This window comes from Dipodomys ordii, unplaced genomic scaffold, assembly GCF_000151885.1.
Source record: "Dipodomys ordii isolate 6190 unplaced genomic scaffold, Dord_2.0 Scaffold8, whole genome shotgun sequence".
Taxonomy (NCBI): domain Eukaryota; kingdom Metazoa; phylum Chordata; class Mammalia; order Rodentia; family Heteromyidae; genus Dipodomys; species Dipodomys ordii.
The window spans coordinates 19,236,972-19,261,619 of record NW_012267224.1 but is presented as its reverse complement, the minus strand read 5'-3'; the positions used below and the strand labels follow the sequence as shown (position 1 = coordinate 19,261,619).

Genomic DNA, 24,648 nt, shown 5'->3' with positions numbered 1-24,648 from the left:
ACTTCCAGTTTTCTGAGTGGTTTATTGTAGATAAGAGTCTCATGGACTTTCTTGCCTAGACTGGCTTTGAACCATGATCCTCAGATCTCAGCCTCTTGAGTAGCTAGGATTGCAGGCGTGAGCCACCATACACAGCTTTCTCTCTCTAAGGAAATTGTGTTTATTTATTTATTTTAAGTGCTATTGGAGTTTGAACTCAGGGCCTTTGTGATTGCTAATCAATCAATCTACCACTTGAGCCACATCTCCAGCTTATATTTCTTTGAAACAGCAGCTTTATTGGTGTTTAATTCATAAGCCTTCAAGGTCACATCTTTATGTGTGAAACTCAGTGAGTTCTGGTATTTTCACACTTGTATAACTGTCATCGCCATCGTTTTTAGAATATTTTTATCACTCCATCAAAAATCCCCTGTATTGGTTACCAGCCACTTTCCTTTCTCCCTTTCAAAGTTATTTTCAATCAAATCTTCATTATTTGCTTCTCTATACAGTTTAAGATTTAGTTTACTCTTTTTCTATTTTTCTTAAGTTATCCCTGTATTTTTTTTTCTTTTTATGTCAGAACTGGAGCTCGAACTCAGGGCCTTGTCCTTGCTTAGCTTTTTTGTTTTTGTTTTTTGTTTTTTTTGGGGGGTCCGGTCGTGGGGCCTGAACCCTGGGCCTGGGTGCTATCCCTCAGCTCTTCAGCTCAAGGTGAGCGCTCTACCACTTGAGCCACAGCGCCACTTCCGGCTTTTTTCTTTTTGCTTATATGATGCTGAGGAATTGAACCCAGGGCCCCATGCATGCAAGGCAAGCTCTCTACCACTGAGCCACCTTCCCAGCCCCTTGCTTAGCTTTTTGCATTCAGTGATGACCTTCTGCCTCTTAAGCCACAGCTCTACTTCTGACTTTTTGCTAGTTAATTGGAGATAAGAGAAGCTCAGACTTTTACTCCTAGCTTGACTTTGAGCTTTGATTCTTACATCTCAGCCTCCTGAGTTCCTAGGATTATAGGCATGAGTCACTAGCGCATGGCAAATTGCCACTGCATTTCATGTATGGTCTCCATCCTTGCAAATACACTGCTTATGTGAATGACCAGAGGTAACGCTGAGTGAGAACAAGCAGGCTTGTCGCTTTGGGGACAGAGTTTCCGGCATCCACGTACAGAGAATGATTGGTGCATTGGGCCTTCACTGTAGCAGAGTCCACACTGGGTCAGAGTTGGTGCAGGAATGGCTATGAAGGATTAGCTGCTCTTTACTTCATGTACACCCATGTTCAAAAGCTGCCAGCAGGAGTGTGAGTTCCCTTAGTTTCGACTTCAGTGTGTGTGTGTGTGTGTGTGTGTGTGTGTGTGTGTGTGTGTGTGTGTGTGTGTGTGTATGTGTGTTCCCTTAGTTTCGACTTCAGTGTGTGTGTGTGTGTGTGTGTGTGTGTGTGTGTTGGTCCTGGGGTTTGAACTCTGGATCTGGGCGCTGTCCCTGAGCTTTTTTGCTCTAGGCTAGCACTCTACCACTTGTGCCACAGCTCCATTTCTTGCTTTTTTGGTGGTCAATTGGAAATAAGAGTCTCACAGACTTTCCTGCACAGGCTAGCTTTGAGCCATGATCCTCAGATCTCAGCCTCCTGGGTAGCTAGGAGTACAGGCATGAGCCACCTGCACCTGGCTTAGTCTCAGCTTCTTTGCCCACATGGGTGACCTCATGGGACGCCAGGATACACTGCACCTGCATCTGCACCTGCCTTGCAGAGACCCATTCCCAACCACCCCTGCATGTTTCTGTCAAATAAGAGATCTTCTTTTCTCAGGTGAATGTGAGATCTTACTTATTTCATCAGACTTTCACAGTACTATGATAATAGAACAAAAGCAGGAAATGTATTTTCCTAAACAAATCTCAAACAAGCTGAGGGTAGGGGGGTACTATCATAAATTATGAAAATGGCACTCACATATTCTAGCTGAAGACTCCTTTCTCAGATCTGTGACTCATCTTAATGCATAGTACTGTAAAAAAGCATTCCTTTCATTTCATTTCGTGTCCCATTTGTAAATATTGCCATAAGTATTACAGATCAATATTATTTGATATGATCAGAGGCTCATAGGCATTATGCCTTTGTTTTCCTCCCTTAAGAATATCCTCTTTTGCTCTCCTTTGTGTGAATGCCATCAGTCCTGTGTACTCTATCATGTCCTGGGATATTTTAGATTTAGCTAAAGCATTGGAGAGATACAATGCACCATTTGTCTCTCTGAGCTTGGCTTACCTCACTTAACATGATTTCTTCTAGGTATAACAATTCTTCATAAACAACAAAATTCCTATTTGAATAGCTTTTTTACAAGGGGAGGATTTCATTGTTAAATTGCTACACGATCACAATGTGTTCCAATCTTACCCCTCTCTCTAAATGATGATTTATGGCTCTAGCTTGCAGGGAAAATGTATTCTAGGACTAGGAATGTGGCTCAGTGGTAGAGTGCTTTCCTAGATACATGAAGCCCCAGGTTCAATTCCTCAGTACTACATAAACAGAAAAAACTGGAAGTGGCTCAAGTGGTAGAATGCTAGCCTTCAGCAAAAGAAGCTCAGGGACAGTGCCCAGGCCCTGAGCTCAAGCCCCAGGATTGGCAACACACACACACACACACACACTCTCTCTCTCTCTCTCTCTCTCTCTCTCTCTCTCTCTCCCTCCCTCCCTGAAAAAAAAATAGAAGTGGTGGAGCTGTGGTTCAAAGTGGTAGAGTGCTAACTTTGAGCAAAAAGAGCTTGGGGATAGCCTCCAGGCCCTGAATTCAAGCCTCACCATTGACAAAAAAAAATTCTATCAACAGTTTGGAGTTCTTGTCAGTAATAGTTATGGAGCAATTAAGTTAGTGAATTTCTGTGGTACTGAGTAGGGGAAAGAGGTTGAAAGGAAATTCTTTGGGTGTACTTTGTAAGGAATTAATCAACTTGTTATGCAAGCAAATAGTAATCAAACAAACTTGACCACTAGACTTTCACTTGTGTGTGTGTATGTGTGTACATGTGTGTACACATGTATATTTATGTGTTTTGGAGATTGAACCCAGAGCCTTGCAAAGACTCTTATGGAGTCATTTCCTCTAGCTGGTATATATTTCTTTTTCTTTTTCGTTGGTTGAAGGGCTTGAACTCAGGGCCTGGTACTGTCCCTGAGCCTCTTTGTGCTCAAGGCTAGAGCCCTACCACTTGAACCACAGAGCCATTTCCAGTTTTTGAGTGATTAATTGAAGATAAAAGTCTCACAGGGACTTTTCTGCTTGAGCTAGCTTTGATTCTCAGGTCCACGATCCTCAGATCTCAGCCTCCTGAGTAGCTAGGATTACAGGTGTGAGCCACTGGCGCCTGGCTTTACATTTTTTTCACAGACAGAATACACTAAAAGCGTTTTCTGCCTAGCCATTTAGCAAGTCTGATTGCAAATATCAAACACAACAATTGCCAATTAGTAAACAAGGTTGGGATTAGAGTTACAGCTGAGGTGGTAGGGTCGCCTGCCTAGCAACTATGAGGACCTGAGTTCAATTCCCAGTGCTACCAAAAAGAAAAAAGGAGAGAAAAGAAATGAGAGAAAGCAATGCTAGAGTAGAGTAGCAGTCAGGATGTGTAGAGGAAGGTGGATACTAAGATATGGAACCTTTCTCTTCTAGATAATTCTTTGGGGAAAGCTACAAAGGAAAACAAGGATGTGTTTAGATAAAGAAAGATAGTTTTGGAGATTTTGATTGTGCAGAGAGTGTGTCTATTAATGTTTTATGTTGCTCTTTATCCACTGTAACACTGTTAGCAGGTCTCCAGCCGCTAAAGTTTTAGGATTTTTTTGGGGAGGGGCTTAATTCTGTTCCTTTTTGGGGGGTAGGGAGGGGATAGAGGGTTTTTGAACTCAGAACTTCATGGTTGATGGGCAAGTGCTATGGCCACCTAAGTCACACCTCCAGTCCCTTTTGCTGTAGCTACTTTTCAGATAGGGACTCACACTTTTTTCTTAGTGTCAGACTTGGACTGTGATCCTCCTTTTACATAGCTGTGCCATACCCAGCTTGTTTTTTTGAGCAGCAATCTTGCTAACTTTTTTCCCAGGCTAGTTTCAAACTATGACACTTCTATCTGTATATCTATGTCTTCTAACTACCAAGAATACAGATGGGAGCTACCGGGCTCTGCCTAATCTCACACATTTATAATTCCTTTCTTTTCTTTTTTTCTTTTTTCTTTTTTTTTGTCGGTCATGGGGCTTGAACTCTGTCCTTTAGCTCTTCAGCTCAAGGAGAGTGCTCTACTGCTTGAGCTACAACGCTGCTTCCAGTTTTCTAGTGGTTTTTTGGAGATAGGAGTCTCACACAGTTTCTTGCCTGGGCTGGCTTTGAACCTTGATCCTCAGATCTCAGCCTCCTGATAGCTAGGATTATAGGCATGAGCCACCGGTGCCCGGCTACATTTATAATTTCTTGGGAATATTTAACTTCCCAAAAATTAAAAACCTGAGAAAGTGATACAATTTTAAATAAGAACAAAAAAGTAAATATTTTGTCACAATATTTTAGACTTGACATATTTAATCATTTGTCAGTTTGTCAAGGCTCTGATGTAATTCAATTTTTCTGATTAATAAACACATACATATATCCATATCATATTTCTTATTAACAATTTATAAAATAGGAACACTTCAAGAAAGTTACTGTCTTGAACAAATATACAGAGAAGTATATATTTTGAAATTAGGGGTTGTGGTTGTCGTGTCTATAATTTAATATAACTACAAATAAAAAAGCCAGGTACCAGTGGCTCATACATGTAATCCTAGCTATTCAAGAAGCTGAGGTCTGAGGATCACGGTTCAAAACTAGGTCAGGCAGGAACATCCGTGAGACTCTCATCTCCAAATCTGGAAGTCATGCTGTGGCTCAAGTGGTAGAGCACTCACCTTGATCTGAAGAGCTCAGGGACAGTGCCCAGGCCCAGAGTTCAAGACCCATGACTGACAAAAAAAGAAAAGAAAAGGAAAAAAGAAAAAAATGCAGGGTAATTGTATCTCTTAAAGATGCTTCCTGAGGACTCTTCTCCAACACGTCAGGGGCTCCTCCCACCCGACTACGGCCTAGACAGCACAGGGCGCTGTTTCTCTCTGTATCCTATTGGCTCCAGTTCTTTAACACTGACATATTTATCTCTTTCCAAAGGTGATTAGTCCCCTGGTAGTGGAGACACATCTTAGTCCAGCTCTTTACAGCATTGCCCCTAGTATTTTCTTTGGGCAGGAGGGAGGAAAGCAGGTACTAGGATTTGAACTCAGGGCTCACACTCTACCACTTGAGTCACACTTCCAGCCAGCCCTTAGACTTACTAATGTGCAGTAATGAAATAAATCTTTCATCCTAGCTACAGCCATGGTCATTATTTAATTCTTTTTTTCTTGGTGACTGTTAATGCTATTATGGGATGTCTGAGAAATTAACTGGAAAAAAAAAGTGCTTGTGCAGATGGTAGATCTTGCTGTCTGCCTCATTTCTATTCCAACGTGGTGGTTAATTTCATAGCCAACTCTAAATTTAATAGCCAACTATAGTGCATAGCCTATTCTCTGATTTCATTGCCAGTATTGGAGACTAGTATGTGGAGATTAGTAACTTTGTGTGTGTGTGCATGCGTGCACTTGTGTACACCAAGAATTTCTTCCTTATAGTCATACATTGATCTATCAGCAGTGATTTTAGCAAAAAGTGTTTTTGTTTTTACTAGCATACATTAGCTGTACAAGGGGGATTCCATTATAACATTTCCACACATGCGTGAAACGCACCCCAATCAACCACACCTCCTCCATCATTCTCTCCTACCTGCTTCCCTCATTCCCCCAAAATGATTTCAACAAGTTTCATTGTTCAGTCTCTCTTTCTCAACAAATTTCCAAACCCCAGTATGCTGTGCTTTTTAATGCTTAAAATAGGCCATAAACACAGAATGTTTTTCTTATATAGCATACTCAAGTACTCTAATATGAAGACAGATTTTTTAGGTCCCATTTGATCAAGAGGAATTTAAATTTGTCGAAAATTGGTAGTTTTTTTTCCTCCACACTTGATCTTAGCCAAAAGCCCAAGAAGCCACAAAAAATGGGTAGTTTTAAAAAACAAAATAAAATGCAATTAAAACAGCATTGTCTTAGAAACTAAGGGGTTTTTTTTTTTTGCTTCCCTTCAATCAGAATAGAGCAGTCGACTCTCATGTAATATTTAACATGATTACAATCTTAAACTTGTTTTGGATTTTGACCTTTTATTAAACCATTAGTATTTTATAGTCACCATTGATAGCTTTAGATTATTTCGTCTAAGAGCAATAAAGATGTCTTTCTTTTATAAAATACAGCTAGTTGAATAGATTGAATAAAGCATGCTTCTGCTTCTGGCCTTTTCACTTCCAATCCCTGTTTATATAATTGAATGAGATAAACAATAACACACTAACTACGAAGGGAAAACTTAGGGTCGCAGCTTTGATTTTGGAGAGCTGTGCTAAGATTAAACCCCGAGCCATGCAAAGAATAAACATACACTCAACCATGGAGCTGTTCCCTCCAGTCTCACATTTTATTTAAGAAGAGTTCTAGGTATTCGTTTCCTTATGGGTTGTTGAGTTCTTTTCGTTGTGGTTGCTTGGTCGTATTAGGGTTTGAACTCAAGGCCTTGCACTTGCTAGGCAGATGCTCTACCATTTGAGCCACAGCCTGGCTCTGTGGAGCTACTTTTATCCAATGTAGAAGGTCCTGGATACCATACTTGGCTTTCAGGATCTCTCTCAGAATTTTCTTCCTCTTCCTCGTTTTATGACAAACTCCACCTCTAGAGAGATTTGTGATGAAGTTCTCTCTTAACTCCTTCAAAGGAGAGTTTTTATTTGCCTAAGTGCATTTGGCCTTCCTGGTCCATTGTTATGTACAGACTTTTTTATTGTCATAAAGCATGTTTTACCAACGCTTCTTTTCTCTTCCTATGGTCTTTTTTTCCCCAAACTTCTTACCAGTAAGTCTAGTTCCAGTCCCAAATTGAGAAAAATAAAATAAAGGTTTGGTTCATATATAACTTTTACCCGGGTATCTTTTTCTATCAGGTTATAAACATCACATGTTGGTAATAAGTAGGAGAAAAGACTAAGAGACGCAATTCAGTCCAAGTTACCTACTCCAGATACAGTGATACAGTGAACTGGGGAAAAAGGGGACATTTGCTTAAAAAAAGTAAAAGTATATATATATATATAATGTTTCTAAGCAATCATACTAACGTTTCTTGTTTTTTAGAATTCTTTTGTTTTAAATCTTTTTAATTATCTTTAGGTAGTTGTATAAAGGAGGTGCTGTTTCACAAAGCCATTTATGAATACAATGCATCTTGATCAGTGTCACCCCCTTAAACATTGTCTCATAGCTTTTGTTTTTGAGACAGGATCTCACTATACAGCTCAGGCCTCAAATTAGTGATTCTGCTGCCCCAGGCTCCTGAGTTCTGGGATTAGATACATATACCAACACGTAGCTTCATAGTAACAATTTAGTGGTACTTGGATTTTAGCTCAGGGCCTCACTCTTGTAAGGCAGGTAATCTATCGCTTGAATCATGCCCTAAGCCCATTGTAAGTACGTGTGTGTGTGTGTGTGTGTGTGTGTGTGTGTGTGAGTGTGTGTACACACCAGTCCTGGGGTTTGAACTCAGGTCCTCGGTGCCATCACTGAGTTGTTTTTGGTTTTTTCTCTACCACTTGAGTCACAACTTTACTTTGACTTTTTGGTGGTTAATTGGACATAAGAATCTGCCAAGTGCCGGTGGCTCACGCCTGTAATCCTAGCTACTCAGGAGACAGATCTGAAGATCATGATTCAAAGCCAGCCCTGGCAGGAAAGTCTGTGAGACTTGTATCTCCAGTAAACCACCAGAAGACTAGTGTGGCACTGTGGCTCAAATGGTAGAGTGCTCACCTTGAGCTGAAGAGCTGAGGACAGTGCCCAGGCCCAGAGTTCAAGCCCCACAACCAACCAAAAGAAAAAAAAAAAAAAAAGGATCTCACGGACTTTCTGCCTAGGCTGGCTTTGCACCTCAGTCCTCAGATCTCAACCTCCTGAATAGCTAAGGTTACAGGAAAAAAAAAATTCTAAGTCTTTACATGCATTTATTTACTTAAAGCATTCAAAACCTCTATCTGCATCAAGCAGTTCCCAGCCATGTGAACCCATGTGGCTCTAGAGAAGCAGATTTAAACAGTCGTTGGTTTTCTTTTGATCGTTATTGTAGTTTAAATAAAATATTTGCTTTAAACTTCCTGCTCTTGAAATGCTAGAGCTTTTTGTCTTCTTGGGTCTCCAGTTCCATTTGTCAGTGACATTTCATGAATTTTCATATTGCATTGAGCCATTCCCCTCTTTCTGAACCATCTACTGGAGCTTATTCTAGGTGTTCTTAGCAAATGATTCTCAAGGTATTTAAATGGCCCAAGCCCATTGACCAATAAGGAGACAGGTGCCATATATGACAGGGTTACGCCAATCCCAGATCCGGCTTAGGAGCAAAGGTTGCCTAAGCAAGGCTGTTGTTCCTTTAAGCCTGCTGCGTCCAGGTCTCAAGACTGGAAAGGTAGGGGAAGCCTTATTTATTTCAATTGAGGAGTGGAGGAGGTGGTTGTGTTTGGTTAAAGCAATTTGGATCAGGTCAAACAAATAGTGATCTGTTCTGTTTGGTTTTTAAATCGGAAGAGGTGGGGTGGGGGAGAACTTCAAAATTCTTCCATTGTGGACAGACTTTTCAAGTAATCAGCTCATCTTTCAGCTTTTTGTTTTATACCCTTAAATCTAGATCATCACAAGGATCTTTTTTTAAAAAAAAGTTTGCTATTTAAACTCTGGGCTTAAAAACAAAAATTATCAGTAATATCCTTATTTGTTTTCCAAAGTCATTTCCCTGCCAGTCTTTAAAGAAGAAAATGTGATGATTAAAATGAGAAATTAATGGATTAGTATTATGATAATTAGTATATAAAAGTAAATGATATTGACCCTTCTTGGAGAAATGTTCCTTAAAAGGAAATGCTTATATAAATCATTTTTTTCAACTTAATAGTTAATTATATTTGGGAAACAAGTATTTGTTGGTTATGTTCTTTAAAGACTAGATTAAATTCATTTCATTTTCATTAAATATAATAGTTATATGCTTTTATATGCTTTTAATGCTGACTGAAAGGATCAAAGGAGTAGAATGTTTATATTACATAGAAATGAAACTATTAGAATAGCATTCTAAGTAAGAGCAAATTATAAGAGAAAAGGCTGTTTGTCCAAAACCTCTTTTTAGCATGAATTAATGCTGTGATACAATTTATATAAGAGAAACATAGAATTATGCTTATTGATTAGCTCACACTACTGGCCAATGCTTATTATACTTATTAATGGACTATATTGTTAGTATTAGAAGATAAATTTGGGGTTGAAGAAAAACATAGCTGATGTTTCAATGATTGTGTTTTTCCAAAAGTGACTTAAAATATGCCAATATAATTAGAGAATACACTTATTACATTTACAACGAGAGATGGTACCATTGGATAAACTGAGTTTTTAACTCAGTTTTGCCTAATTTGTATAGAGAAATTTGAATGCACATAGCATTTACTAATATAGTAAATGATCAGTCATTTTAGTTACAGTATCTCAGCTTCCTTTTTCTTATTTTCACACGAGTTATTGAAAAGTGTTTGCCCCATGAGATTTTCTGTTTTTATTGGGTTTCTTCAGCCTCTGCTGCACCTGGTGTCCCTTACTACCATTCACTCTGGGGGGGGTGGGGAAGGGGGGAACCTTGGTTCTGGGATTGACTGAGTCCCTGACTTCAGAGATTTCAAGCTAACCATCTTTTCCTGAACAAGTAGATGCTATTTCTCAATTCCAAGCTGAGGTTCAAAGGTCTGGACTAACCTCACAGATCAGAGGTCAGGCACGAATTGCTGCAATTTGTAGTTTAATTCTGCCTACCAGACAGAATTTCACAGCTCTGATGACTGCTCTCTTCCCCTTGTGCACACGGGCTGGGCTGGGCAATGAACAGTCATTTGTCCAAACCACCTTTCAGCACCAGGGTTTAATCAGTAACCAGCCTGATGCCTTCGGTTTCACTGGTACAAGGTGCATATTATAAAAAGGGTCAAATGGCAGTTCACAAGGATGGAGGGGGATGGAGAACTCCCTTACTACCACCTGTGAAGCATACACAAAGATTCAGTATGTGTGACTAGTTTAAAAATAGTATTTCCATGGTGTGAATTTTAGAATGGGTGGGTGGGGGGGTTGATTTGTTTTGGGTTGTTGTTGTTATTGTTCGGGGCTATTGAAAAAAGACAATTTTGTTAATGTTCACAAGAAAGAGCAGTGAGAAGTAAAACTACTTATTTCATGAAATCTCAGAAAGTTCGCAAAATATAATGGTGTTTTAAGGACTTAGAGAATATAGTTGCACACTGGTGGCTCACGCCTGTAAATCCTAGCTCCTCACCAGGCTGAGATCTGAGGATTACATTTTGAAGCCAGCCTAGCAGGAAAGTCTGTGAGACTCTTATTTCCAATTAACTATCAAAAATCTGGAAGTGGAGCTGTGGCTCAAGTGGTAGAACACCAGGCATGAGCAAGCGAGCTAAGGGAAATACCTAGACCCTGAGTTCCAGCCCCAGTATTGGCACACACTCAAAATCATAGTAATAGAGAATCTAAGGAACAAGTTACCCTATTTTTTTCTTGTTTTATTCTTTTTCATTTGAGTGCTTTACTCCTTGAGCCACCCACCACCCACCCCCCAACTCCCAAATCAGGCATTTCTGAGCTTGTGATATTTGAGTACCTGACATTCTATGCTCTTTACCCCTATCTTTAGTTTTAATCCAGTTTGTGAATATCTTTGATGGTTTAAAATTGCATACTTGGAGTTCTTAAACAGTTGTTAGAAAGTGGATCTTGACGCTTCCTGGTCTGCTAGGCAGTTCTGTTCAGCGTTTGTACCTAGAGGGTCACCTGGGTGGTTAGTTAGCTTTCTGCTGCTGTAACCAACACACCTGAGACAATCCACTTAGCAAGAAGAGAAGGTTGTTTTTGGCTCACCGCTTTGAGCTTTTGGTGAGGGAGCACTGCGTGGTGGGGGTATACATGGCTGACCAAAAAAAAAGGAAAGAGAGAGAAAGAAAGAAAGAGAGCGAGAGAGAGAAAGAAAGAGAGAGAAGGAAGGAAGGAAAGAAAAAGAAAGAAAAGAAAAAAGAAGAAGCAGGGTCTGGGGTCTCACTATCCTTTTCAGGGCAGGCCTTCAATGGCCTAAGACTTCATACCACCTCCTTCTCTTCCTCTTCCTCCTCCCCTTCCTCCTCTTCCTCCTCCTCCTCCTCTTCCTCCTTCCTCCTTTTTTTTTCTTTTTTTGCCAGTCCTAGGGCTTGAACTCAGGGCCTGGGCACTCACTGTCCCTGAGCTTCTTTTTGTTCATGACTAGCACTCTGCCACTGGAGCCACAGCACCACTTCCAGCCTTTTCAGTTTCCATGGTGCTGAGGAACTGAACCCAGGGCTTCATGCATGCTAGGCAAGCACTCTACCACTAAGCCACATTCCTAGTACAATTTGTTATTTTCTTAGAGGCACACATTTGAATTTTCCACTTCCCCAGTGTGGTACTCAGAAGCGATTGCATTCTCCCACAGAGCAGAGCCATTCAGAGTCCGAACTCTTGTTCTCAGGCTCCTCATCTGAAGCCTGGTTTCGTCATGCTCAGCTAGGGGACCTTAGTAATTAATTGGGCAGCTCTGTTGTGCCTCAATTCTCTCAGCTCCAGAGTAGACTCCCAGAACCCACTTCACGGGTTATAGCTGGTAATTAAACATGGGGATGCAGTCTGGAGTTCTTTGCACTGTGCCAGATCTACAGTAAGCATTCAAGGACTGTTGGCTCTCATTTCCATTATTAATGCTACCGATTGTCTTTGCCTCGCCTAGCCCATACGCCACCTCACCTTGGCTACACTTAGGCTTTGCTCTGTTTATTTCAAGAAGGACTCTGATTCTGCGCAGTTGGATAGAATGAGTTGGGAACATTTGAGGCTGCATTTCTTCTGAAGGGAGAGGGAAGTAGACTTTAAACCTCCTTCTTCAGTCTAACACTCCTTTTGAGTCTCTCTTTTCTTTCTTAGCTGAGTTGCTGTTATATGAAACAAGCTATTAAGGGAGATAAATCTAAGCTGTCTGGCTTTCTTTGAGAATTGTTTTAATGCAGACTAGTAGAGGGAGCTTTTTTTAAAAAATCATCAATAATATGTTACAGGTGAGCTAAATTCAATCCCTGATGTACATTATAAATGCCAGAAAAGAAAAGTGATTTTTCATTCTGTCTTTGTTCCAATGACATAAAATAGAGCTTTTGAATAAAAATATGATTTAAGAGCACTACCATGAGCTAAAGAGCTGGCAGACAGTGCCCAAGCCCAGAGTTCAAGTCCCACGACCCACAAAAAATAAATAAATAAATAAAAACTATGATTTAAACTCCCAATGACAACAGAAAAATCCATGACTGACCTTATAACAACACTTCTTCTTAATTAAACAATGAGGCACCTACTTAATGGGCTAGGATTGGGCTTAAGGTATTGGGGTTAGAGTTGTGCAACAGCTGTCTGAAGCTGCCAGAGACCTCAATAATGGCAGTTTTGTGTGGCTCAACCCTGGGTAAGAATGAGTGTTATGTGCAATTATATGGTACTTTAGGAACCTAACTCAGGGGCTTCAGGCATGGTCCCATAAAAGGCAGGAAGTTTCTGGCTGAGCTGGGTGCAGAGGCTCGGGTGGCTCATGTTTGTATCCTAGCTACTCAGGAGTCTAAGACCTGAGGATTGTGATTTTAAGCCAGCCTAGGCAGTAAAGTCCAAAAGACTCTTATCTAAAATGCCCAAAGTAGAGCTTTGGCTCAAGTTGATAGAGACTAGTCTTGAGCAAAAAAAAGCTCAGGGATAGTGCTCAGGCCCTGGCAGAAACAAAACCAAAATGGCTAAGGACACACTGGCTAGAACGTTGCCTTGCAGGTTGGAAGCAATGAGAATAACATGTACAAGGAGAAACATGACAAGAAGTGGGACCCGAGGAGGCTTTTTGTTTGTTTGTTTGTTTTTTGTCGGTCTTAGGCTTGAACTCTGGGCCTGGGTGCTGTCCCTCAGCTCTTCATTTCAAGGCTAATGCTCTACCACTTGAGCCACAGCGCCACTCCGGTTTTCTGGGGGTTCATTGGAGATCAGTCTCACCTGGCTTTGATTTACGATCCTCAGATCTCAGCCTCTTGAGTAGCTAGGATTACAGGCGTGAGCTACCGGCACCCAACACCAAAGAGGCTCTTGTCTTTAGCTGCTGTGTGTCCAAGGATAGAGTTAGAACTAGACTTCTTAGCCTGGAACCCAAGGCCACCCAACATTGTCAGGAGAAATACATGCCATAAAAGTTTTGTTGGGGGATCCTGTGACAATCAGTATAATAGCATTCAATTTTTTATGAGATTGGTTGTATTTACAGCCATTCTTTAAAAACCTCAGAATATTTTTAGAAATATACAGTTGAAAAGTGGTATATTTTGAGGAAGTTTCTCTTTTGTTTAAATACTCACAAGAGCGATCGACCTTCCCTCCTTACCACACATTGCAGAACCCCATATGTCCAGCCTAGAGTTTACACATCCACTATTCCAATCGGTAGAGAGGAGAAACTTAGAATTCTGCCCAAATAATATATACCAAGAAATAGTGCTGGCACCACTTCAACCAGTTCTTGTTCTGTTGATTTTACTTGTGTGTTCATTTAGGTAAAATTTTAATGGAAGAAAAGATGCTAAAACTAAAAAGTAATACAAAAGCAGTTTGAAAACTAATAACTCCTTTCTTTGGGCAGAAAGGATAAAACTACAGCTCAGACAAGTGCACACATTTGTCCAAGCACAGAACGAGCCATGGCTGAGTTAGAATTAAAACTCGAGTCTTCTAGTGGACATTGTAATGATGCCTTCACTGGCCATATTGAATCTTACAAATTTGAATACACAAGGTATTTGTAGCTTCAGAGAACACTGATATGTTGGGTGGATTCTATTTCTGATCTTAGATTTTGTTTTAATGTTTTATCTTCAACTTTGAATCCTCTTCATTTGAATATTTCCTGTATCCATGACTTTTATAATTATTCTAGAGCCCCAAAGTTTTCCTTGTTTTGTTGTACCAATCCTGAGGCTTGAACTCCTCCCCCACCCCCGCCCCCCCCCAGTCCTGAGGCTTGAACTCAGGGTGTGGGCGCTGTCCCTGAGCTTCTTTTGCTCAAGGCTAACACTTAAGCCACAACACCATTTCCAGCCTTTTCTGTTTATGTGGTACTAAAGAATTGAACCCAGAGCTTCATGCATGTTAGGCAAGTACTCTACCATTAAGCCACATTCCCAGCCCTGGGCTTGAACTTTTAGGTGCTTAATTGGAGATAAGAATTTAAGGACTTTTCTGCCAGGGCTGGCTTCAAACCCTGATCTTCAGAGCTCAGCCTCCTAAGTAACTAGGATTACAGGCGGGAGCCACTGGCACCCATATTCAAGTAGTATTTTTCACAGGTGTTTTCCTGAAAAAAGCATCCAAAAAGTTTTAACAATTGTTATTATAAAGGCAATGTACAGAGGGGTTACATGTGATGGTTTATTTTCTTAGGAGAGTGACTCCTCGATTCCTAATGCACATGTGAAATTTATATTAAAATATTCATAGCACTTTTTTTTCAACCCTTTAGGATTTGCTTCAAAGAAGACTCAAAAAATTGAGCAGAGAAATCCCAAGCAAGCCGCCCGAAAAAAAAAAATCCCTTCATAACCCATTTCACATCTTACAAGGAACCAGATCAGTTGAATTGTTAGTTTTGGGTGAGTACGCTTCCTGAACATTTTTTTCTTGTCTTCTTACTAAGTAAGAAAATAATTGTTCCTTCCCAGCAACCAGGATATTTGCTGCTTAGACACTGTGTACCTGGCGTGAGTTTAGGTGGTGATATTAGTTGTGTATTATACGCCATGATGAGTCACCTCAAAACCACAATATGAACTTTTTTACACCTTACTTCTTTGTGGCCTAAGAGGAAACAACTGCTCCCATTTGCCTTTGGGAACACCCCAGAAAGGAAGAGATAGGAAGAACTTGTGTTGCTTACATCACCCTAAAAAGAAGTCACCCGTATTTCACCCAAACTGGCTTCAGTACATGGGACACAAGGCAGCATGTGGGTGAGCTGGCCAAGCACTCAGTGTGATAATGTTAGTTATTTTGAGCCATTCCTCATTCCCTCCCTGTATCTGTGTCCTACCCATAAGATAGAAGGAACTGAGCCAGGCACCAGTGGCCTTGAGTTGAAGAGTTTAGGAACAGCGTGCAGGCCCAGAGTTCAAGCCCCACGACAGACCAAAAAGAAGAAGAAGAAGGAACTGTCATGTTAAATGCTCCAGTTCATGACAGGTTAATGAGTTGCATCATACATGAAAACACATGGATAGCCATGTACTTCTCTGTAAACAGGAGACAGTGCTGCTGTATATATTGCCACACAAGAGGGGAGGACAAAGAGGGACCAAGCTCATGCTAAACCTTGAGCACCTGCCCCGCCCATACACAGCCTCAGCCCTCACCCAGCTCCAGAAAATGGACGCCATGAAGCCTCCTCGTACAAAAGAATGGGCTGCTTTGTTCCCGTCCTGCCTGACATCCACCACCCATAGCAAAATAAATCCATTCTTTTCATTTCCTTTCTGGTAAAGCTCTGGATTTAGTCCATGGAGTTCTTTAGCAACCCAGAGAACTAATTTTTCTTCTGGTGAAATTTTTTCTATTTTCTTCTTCTTTTTTTTATTATCACTTCTCTCCCTTTATTTTATGCTAGTACTGGGGCTTGAAATCAGGACTTCTCACTCTTGCTTTTTTTTTTTTTTGCTCAAGTCTGGTGCTCTGCCATTTGAGCCACACTTCCACTTCTCACCTTTTGCTGCTTAATGGAAGATAAGAATCTGTTGGATTTGTCATCCTTCAAACTACAACCCTCAGCTCTCTCTCAGATTGCAGTAGCTAGCATTACAAGTGTGAGCCACTGGCATCTGACATGACTTTTTTCTTTTTCTTTTTTTTAATACAAAGGGGTTATGTTATAGTACATTTTTAATTTTTTTTTATTTTTTATTTTTTGCCAGTCCTAGGGCTTGAACTCAAGGCCTGGGCTCAAGGCTAGCACTATACCCACTTGAGCCACAGCTCCACTTCTGGCTTTTTTTTTCTTGTTTAATGCGGTACTGAGGAATTGAACCCCGGGCTTCATTCATGCAAGGCAAGTGCTCTACCACTAAGCTGCATTCCTAGCAAGAGTACATTTGTTTTTGTCACCCCCTCCCCTCACTCTCCCAGTTTTTCCCTGGAATCTTCACCCACAAGTTATATAATTCATTTTCTACATGGTGTCTAGTGAGTACCACTGCTGCATTTGTTCATCCTTTAATGTTTTTCTTACAAAAGAAGAACAAATGTACAAAATCCAACAAATCTTTTTTTTGGAGGTTTATAAGCCTTTTATTACAAGCCTTTTATTCCTTGGTGTAAAAAATCAGATATCATATCAAAGAGATCTGAATATTGTAAAATGCAACTTGAAACTGGGTTTCCTCTGGTGTTGGAAGGATATACATTTATAGTGACCTTGGTGAAATCACATTTGGTAAAGGCATCCTGTACTGATGGGAAACTTTTCAATCATTTAGAGACTATTGGGCATTTTAGCCCGAAAAATCCAACAAATCTTGAAGAATAGAAAACTACCCATACTTTTGTAATCCATTGCTAACTACAGTTAACATTATGGGCCTCAGGTATACTAAGTAAGTGCTTTACCACTAGAGCACATCCCCAGCTCTACTTAATCAAAGTTAATATAGTAGAGGATTAACTTTTTTACCTATCTTTAAGTATTACTTAACAAAGTTAATATAGTAGAGAATATTAAATAGATTTTTTTTGTTTTTTTGTTTTGTTTTTTTTTTGTTTTTGTCAGTCGTGGGGCTTGAACTCTGGGCCTGGGTGCTGTCCCTCAGCTCTTCAGCTCAAGACTAGTGCTCTACCACTTGGGCCACAGCATCACTTATGGCTTTTTCTGCTTATGTGGTGCTGAGGAATCAAACCCAGGGCCTCACGCATGCAAGCACTGAGCCACCTTCCCAGCCCCAAATAGGTACTTTAAACCATTGGCTAGGCCATAATTTATGAACTATTTCTATACTATTGGATCTTTATCACATTATATATAAATATATTTTATTATGTTCATTGCATTGCATTATAAATACCACTGTGGTGAACATACTCTGGTATAAATCTCTACAGTGTCTTTGATTTGTAAATTTCTATAACTGTAACCTTTGGGCTAATGGGAATGAACTATTTAATGACACTGATCTTGGAGCAATGTAGACACCTTCTGCCACTGTTATGAAAAAGGTCTTGTTTGCCATCACATTGATCATGGTGTCTTTTTAAATTACAAGCATAAAGAGAAAAGGCCATAAAAAACCAGAAGAAAATAGAAACTTTTTCTGATTTCATTTCCATTTCCTCTTGAAAATTTATATTCCTTCCTGTTGGTGTTCCACGTATTAAGCTGCTCAGTCAGTATCCCCTATTTGTGTCAGAGGAGGTAAAGACATGCCTAGAATAGAATGACTCATTTTATCTGTTTCAGGTGGTCAGTTCAGCCATCACCTCATCTATCTCCAAAATAACTTCAATTTTCCCCAACTGAGACTCTGTACCCATGAATTCTTCCCTCCCTTCCCCTGCCCACCGCCATTTTGATTCCTGTCTCTGAATTTGACTCCTCGCATAATATATTTGTCCTTTTGTATCTAGCTTACTTCACTTAGCATAATGCCTCCAAGATTCCTAAAATGTTCACTGCTTTTAAAGACTAATTAATATTCCATTTCATGCACATTTGGTAGTTTATGAATCCATTTGTCCATCTGTGGTCATTTGGGTTTCCATTTGGGGGCTATTATGAAACTGTTTGAGTACTGCTTTAAATTATTTTGGGTATATATCCAGTATTGGAATGTGTCTGTGTTGGTTGTTTACTTGTTTGTTTTGGGAAAGAAGTTGAAGCACCATTATTCCTGTGGGTTGTTTTTTTTTTCTCTCAGCTCAATAGATAATTTTGTGTGTGTATGTGTGTTTTGTTTTTTGGTCAGTTGTGAGGCTTGAACTCAGGGCCTGGACACTGTCCCTGAATTCTTTTTTGCTCAAGGCTAGTGCTCTACCTCTTTGAACCACAGCTCCACTTTCCGTTTTTGAGTGGTTAATTGGAAATAAGAGTCTGTCTGTGCTTTGTTGCCATCTAAGAAATCATTAATGTCATGAGACTCTCTCCTCGTATATTCTTCCAAGTGTTTTATAGTTTTAGCTCTTACATCTTTGATTTCTTTTGAGGTGTTTGTTTTTGTTTTGTACATAGTGTAAGTTTAGGGCCAGAATTCTTTTTTAAGAATACTCTTCAGGGGCTGGGAAGGTGGCTCAGTGGTAGAGCGCTTGCCTTGCATGCCTGAGGCCCTGGGTTCGATTCCTCAGCACCACATAAGAAAAAAAGCCGGAAGTGGCGCTGTGGCTCAAGTGGTAGAGCGCTAGCCTTGAGCTGAAGAGCTAAGGGACAGCGTTCAGGCCCCACGACTGGACCCTCCCCCGCCACCAAAAAAAAAAAAAAGGAAAAAAAGAATACTCTTCAGTCCCACCAAGACTCACTGAAGGCATGTGTCAGCCAGCATAGCCAGTGGCATCAGGGCTTCTACCAGACGTTCATCTGCCTTTTTTTTCTTCTTGGATTGACTTAGATGCTTAGGCAGATAAATGAGAGAAAACTGAAGCAATGGAAGAACTCAGGGCACGTACCACCAGGTAACAGCAGTAGTAGGGATTGGCCAGCATTTTGATATAAACATGCTTGATGAAACTTCCAACAAAAGAAGACTAGAGAATAAAAGTGTATGCACAGGTGTATGTGTGTGTGTGTTATGTAGACATTTGAGATAGGTCACCCTAAATGTGATTGGGAACAGAACCATAGATAAAAACATCATTTGTACAAAAATAATGTACTCTTCAGGCTGTTTTAGAAACACAAAACTATCTTAGCATCAATTATGTGAGCAAAACCCTATTTCCAAAACAGTTGCTATAGTTCTTTGTGGACAGAATCTAGATGTGTTTCTATGAAACGTGAAGGTCTGTCTAGGTTTTCTCTGTGGAATTTGGGGAGGGGAAAAAGAGCTAGCAGGCCATGTATGTCTGCTGCCCCACCAGGCCACACAGATTTGCCCTGAACTGGCCAGGGTCTGATGAAGGGGGGGGGGGATGTAATCAGAGGGCTGCACACGATTCTCTGCATGAGCTAGATCCTCAATTAGAATTTCAACATGAAAACATTTGGCATTGGTTTTGTAGGTGTCCGAATTCCAAATAAGTAAGTGTTAAAACCTATTAAGACTGTGTTTTCAGGACATAGGAGGGGCCAACTATGACCTGACCCAGCCCTGCCCTGGTTCTTATAGGGACTGATTTACAAGCAGTAAGCCACATTGACAGCCCTAAGGGCCTGTATTCTCTTTTTGCTCTAAAAGCACATTTGGAGAAAGAAGAAATAATGGAACCAGTTACATTTCTTGACATAGGATGGAATAAGATAGGACATACTTTAAAAATAATAATAATCTTCAAGTTATGTCAGCCTTTATTGGCTCAAACATTATCCTATGTGAGACCAGGAATAAATGATTAGCTCAAATCAGGGATGCTTTTACTGGTATGTTAGTTTTTCAATTGAAATATTAACTGCAAGTGCACACAGGGAAAGGACAGGGTACGTGAACCACAAACAGCAATTAAACTCCAGTAATAGTTCCAGAAGTTTAACATACCTGGAAATTGTGTGTTTCCAGAAACTTCTGTATATCATTATAAATACCCTAGCTTCCATATAAATCTGGACGTATGTTTTCTAAGTGCCTGCTTTATGAATTCTACTTTCTAGGTAGTTGGTATTCCAGCTTATTTTAATTGGGAAAATCTGGTTCTCCTTAGCTTCCCTCTCTTTTCATTTTCTTCTCCTCCTAATTTTCTTTCCACAGAAGTAAGTAGTATTAGTTTGTCCCAAATATCTGTCAACCCTACCTCAATTTTACTTACATAAATATTTAGCCTTCAGGTAATTTTTCACTGCCAAATTTTCTTCCCTTTCCTAGTACTGAATCATATAATATCACATTAGCATGTGTTTTGGTGGGTTTTTTCCCCCTGAATTTATTTAAACAAAGATTAAAGCAAACAGCTAATCAAATAGTTGTTTCTTTGAATTACACATTACTTTGAGATAGTTCTCTTTTTTGGGGGGGGGGGTGTCGGTCATGGCACTTGAACTCTGGGCCTGGGCGCTGTCCCTTCAGTTCAAGGCAAGCGCTCTACCACTTGAGCCACAGCGCCAGTTCTGGTTTTCTGGTGGTTCATTGGAGATAACGAGTCTCATGGACTTTCTTGCCCAGGCTGGCTTTGAACCACAATCCTCAGATCTCAGCCTCCTGAGTAGCTAGGATTACAAGTGTCAGCCACCAGCACCTGGCTTTGAGGTAGTTCTTAAAGAAGGTAATTACATTTGGCAACTGGAGACATTAAGTGAGAATATAAGATGAAAGACATTAAAACCTTTACAAGGAAACAAGGAATGGAGAATGAGGAGGGAAGATGGTAGGGGCATACGTATAACTGTCATTATTGGACTGCAAACCTAGGATTTCATGTTGGACACATGTGAGATCACACAGAATTTGTGAAGTACATTATATAGCTAATGTCCTATTAACTTGTGACTGACTTCCAGTCCTGGGGCTTGAACTTAGGGCTTGGGCGCTGTCCCTGAGCTGCTTTTGCTCTAGCGCTCTACCACTTTTGAGCCACAGTGCCACTTTTGGCTTTTTCTGTTTATGTGGTGCTGAGGAATAGAACCCATGCATGCAAGGCAAGCACTTTACCACTGAGCCACCTTCTCAGTGCCTTTGAAAATATTTTAACTTCAGAACTACCTCACATTCAATTTAAACATTTATACAGAAGGTAGCGAGGCTCATTCAATGGTTGAGGAAGTAGTACTTTACTGTAGTGGTGACCTTAAGAGGCTGCTCAGTGCAATAGAAGGTCATGGGCATTGAACAAAATGCCCCAGCATTGGGTCTTATAACTAGAATGAACAATGCTAACCAAATAAAACTAAAAGGTCACAACTAGAGGTGAAGGTCATGTTTGACTCTGTCAGGTTCTTTCAGAGCCTGTGTATTTCAGGATAGGAAATCTAGGAAGTCCTTGTATCATGCCACCAGGAAGTGGGTAGTGCACACCTGACAAGGGTATGTGCATAGACAGTGTGACTGCAACGATGCCCCAAGTAATAACTGCATGCAAAGTCCGTCCTCCAAGATGCTCATACAACCCAAGACTGGGAGGGAAAGCAGCTACCAGAGTGACGGTGAGATCTGACATTCAGAGGAGTTCTCCCTGCAAATGGCTTTTTAACACAATTCAAGAAACTTGACAAGTGAAAACTACCCTCTACACGCCATATTTTAAATTGTGGAAAAGCCACGGATCTGAATGTTCTAGCTTTGGATGATCTGGGTGTGGCTTTGCTTTAAATATGAAAAGACTTTATTACCAAATGGAAGTTGATAGGCACCTTTGTTCAATTACAGTGATGAAGTTGTCTTGAGTTTTATGCTAAACTCCCATGCTCCTTGTCCCTCACATTAACTCTAGTAATGGCATGGCCGCCATTTTGTACGCATTGCAACAGAGGCCTAGGGGCATTGAGTGACTATGTGAGGGTATTTTTTTTTCTCTCAAGGGACAGAGCCAGGATAGGAAGGCAGGCAGCTGGCCCCCACCCCTGGGTGTCCAGCCACCTTCTACCTCCTCAGACGCCCATGAACCTATCCAGGTTTTTGCACTGTGTAATTCCCATTAAAGAATGGACAGTGCAGCCCATACCTGTAATCCCAGCTATTCGGGAAGCAGAAGAAAACTCTCAAACTCAAGGCCAACCTATGCAAATAGCAGCAGAATCCTGAGAGAGAAAAGAAAAGGACAGTGGGGGGCGGGCGGATAGAGAATGGAAGCAGAGTGATTAGTTAGGTTCAGTACTAGGGGGCAGGCAGCGGGAATGGTTTGAAGGGCTGTAAGGTGGGTGAAGGGAGCAGAGAGAGTAAACGGTGAGAGAGTGAGGAGTGAAGTAGTGGGGGGGGCAGGCTTGCATGGGAGTAAAGAGATGGGCAGGGGGGAGGGGAGTGGCATGGGGTGGGGAGGGGAGGTCGAGGATAGAGGAAGTGAGGAGAGAGGACAGGAAGTTGTGCAGGGTAGATGGGAGGAGGGGGTTACTTGTAGAGGATGAGGAGGTGAGTAGAGAGGGGACAGGTTGGGGGCAGGTGAGGGGAGGTGTGGAGGGGGGAAGAATGAGGAAGGAGAGGAGTTGAGATGGTAAGTGTGTGGGGTAGGGAGGGTGAGGAGGGGGAGAGTGGGGAGGGAGATGGGGAGGCGGATTGGGAGGTTGTATGGGGTGAAGAGGTGAAGGCAGCTGAGGATCGGGCAGGTAGCAGGTGGAGAGGCCATGGTACAAAGGACTCATCTCCCAGCAACGTTACCATGTATCTGTAATTTCTTTAACTGTGTCACTGAGTATCCATGTTCACAGATACTTGTTTCATTCTTTCCATTTTCACTGATGTTGTTTCATCTGGCTATAAAGATGTGTGTGAGAAAGAAGCAAAGAAAGAGTCGAGTAGGGGTTGTTCTGTGCCTTCCTAGGGCTTGAACTCAGGACCTAAGCGCTGTCCCTGAATTTGTTTGTTAAGGATAGCACTCTACCATTTGAGCCACACCTCCACTTCTGGCTCTTTAGTGTACTTCCTTGGAGATTAGAGACTCACACAGTGTTTTCTGCCTGGGCTGGCTTCAAACCACTATCCTCAGATTTCAGCCTCCTGAGTAGTTAGGATTACAGGCATGAGTCATTGGCGCCCAGCAAGAGTTTGGGTTTTATGATGGTATCCATCTATGCCTGGATTTTCTCCTTGGTCAGAATGATCATACTGTCTGAGCCCCACTCTCCTAATCTTTTTTAAAAAAACATAAATAACCCATAGTTAATGGTTTTTTCCCCACAGTCTTTAAGGAAGGCATAATGGCTGCCATTCTTTTAGCCTACAGCCTCTCATTTATTCTCTCTTGGATCATGATTGTTACAGCTTCTCTTTTTGCTGAAGAGAAAAATGGGGAATGGAGAGGGAAGATAACTTGCCAATGCCGCATAGCCACACCATTCAAAATGGGGAATTACATTCTACACTCTAGAGTTAGACTGTAGATTCCAATAGTAATGAACTACTCATTCCAGTAGTAATAGAACTACTCATCTCTGCCTTAGTAGCTTGAAAACAGCCTTGAGCAGTAGAGGAGCAAATGACCATGGCTCTGTTTCAGTAAAGTGGAAAATAGCCACAGAGGCCAGTTCAGCCCATTAGCTGAAGTTCACTGACCCCCTGCAGCTCACATTTTTAACTTCTATTCACATAGTCTCATAAGCCATTCAAAACACAGACCCAGCTGGGTGCCGGTAGCTCAAGCCTGTAATCCTAGCTACTCAGGAGGCTGAGCTCTGAGGATCACAGTTCAAAGCCAGCCTGGGCAGGAAAGCCTGTGAGACCTTTATCTCCAATAAACCACTGAGAAAACCAGAAGTGGTACTGTGGCTCAAGTGGTTAGCACTCTCCTTGAGCTGAAGAGCTAAGGGACAGCACCCAGACCCAGAATTCAAGCCCCATGACCAAATCAATCAATCAATCAATCAATCAGAATTTCCCAGATTTTGAGGCCTTTGTTAGTATGTTATCATTTGATCATTCCTTGGATTTTACTTGCTCTCTGGCACATTGTTACTTACACGTTACACTGTCTTTTGTTGTTGTTATTATAAAGGTGATATAAAGAGAGACTACAGTTACGTCAGTTAAAGAGTACATTCCTTGTTAGAATGTACGCTCTCCCAGTTTTTCTCTCTCATCCCTCCCACAGTCTGATTTTATTTCTGAAACACCTAGCCCATCTGGCAGACATGAGTGATTGCATATGCTAATACTGTTTCATTGATCTCTTCCACCAGATCATTGTCTTTTGCTTTAGGGACAGAGATTGACTTTAGTACCAATGAATCATCTGTGTGCCAAGAGCACATTGGCAGTGAACGTTCAAAGTATGCCTTTAAGAGAAAAAAAAGTAGGACTCTTAAGTAACACTTATTGCATTATTGAAGAAATCTGTAGTGACATTTGAGAATGGCCCGAGACTTGACAACCAGACCGCCAGCAGTTCCCACACGTCTGTATGAGACACTTTGATCTTTTGGCAGCTCCTTAGCCTGGTGTCAGAACTGATGATCTCAGGGGCTTGTGGCCTGTTGGCTTGTCTGGGTTGACA

The 24,648-nt window shown here is 41.1% G+C and overlaps 1 protein-coding gene across 7 annotated transcripts in view; it reads left to right on the top strand.

Moving 5' to 3' along the window:
- The window catches only part of Rbm47 (RNA binding motif protein 47), a 130,311-nt gene that overhangs the window by 85,207 nt on the left and 20,456 nt on the right, over positions 1–24,648 (top strand). For 6 of the 7 annotated variants that reach the window (XM_013009041.1, XM_013009039.1, XM_013009038.1 and 3 more), the window contains one exon: positions 14,852–14,981. Coding sequence is in view for 2 of the 7 variants with exons in the window: in XM_013009037.1 (XP_012864491.1) it covers positions 14,852–14,981 (130 nt within the window). In the remaining 5 variants the exon portion in view is untranslated. Of the gene's footprint in view, positions 1–8,615; positions 8,651–14,851; positions 14,982–24,648 lie in introns of those variants that run through there. The other variant, XM_013009042.1, reaches the window with a different exon arrangement.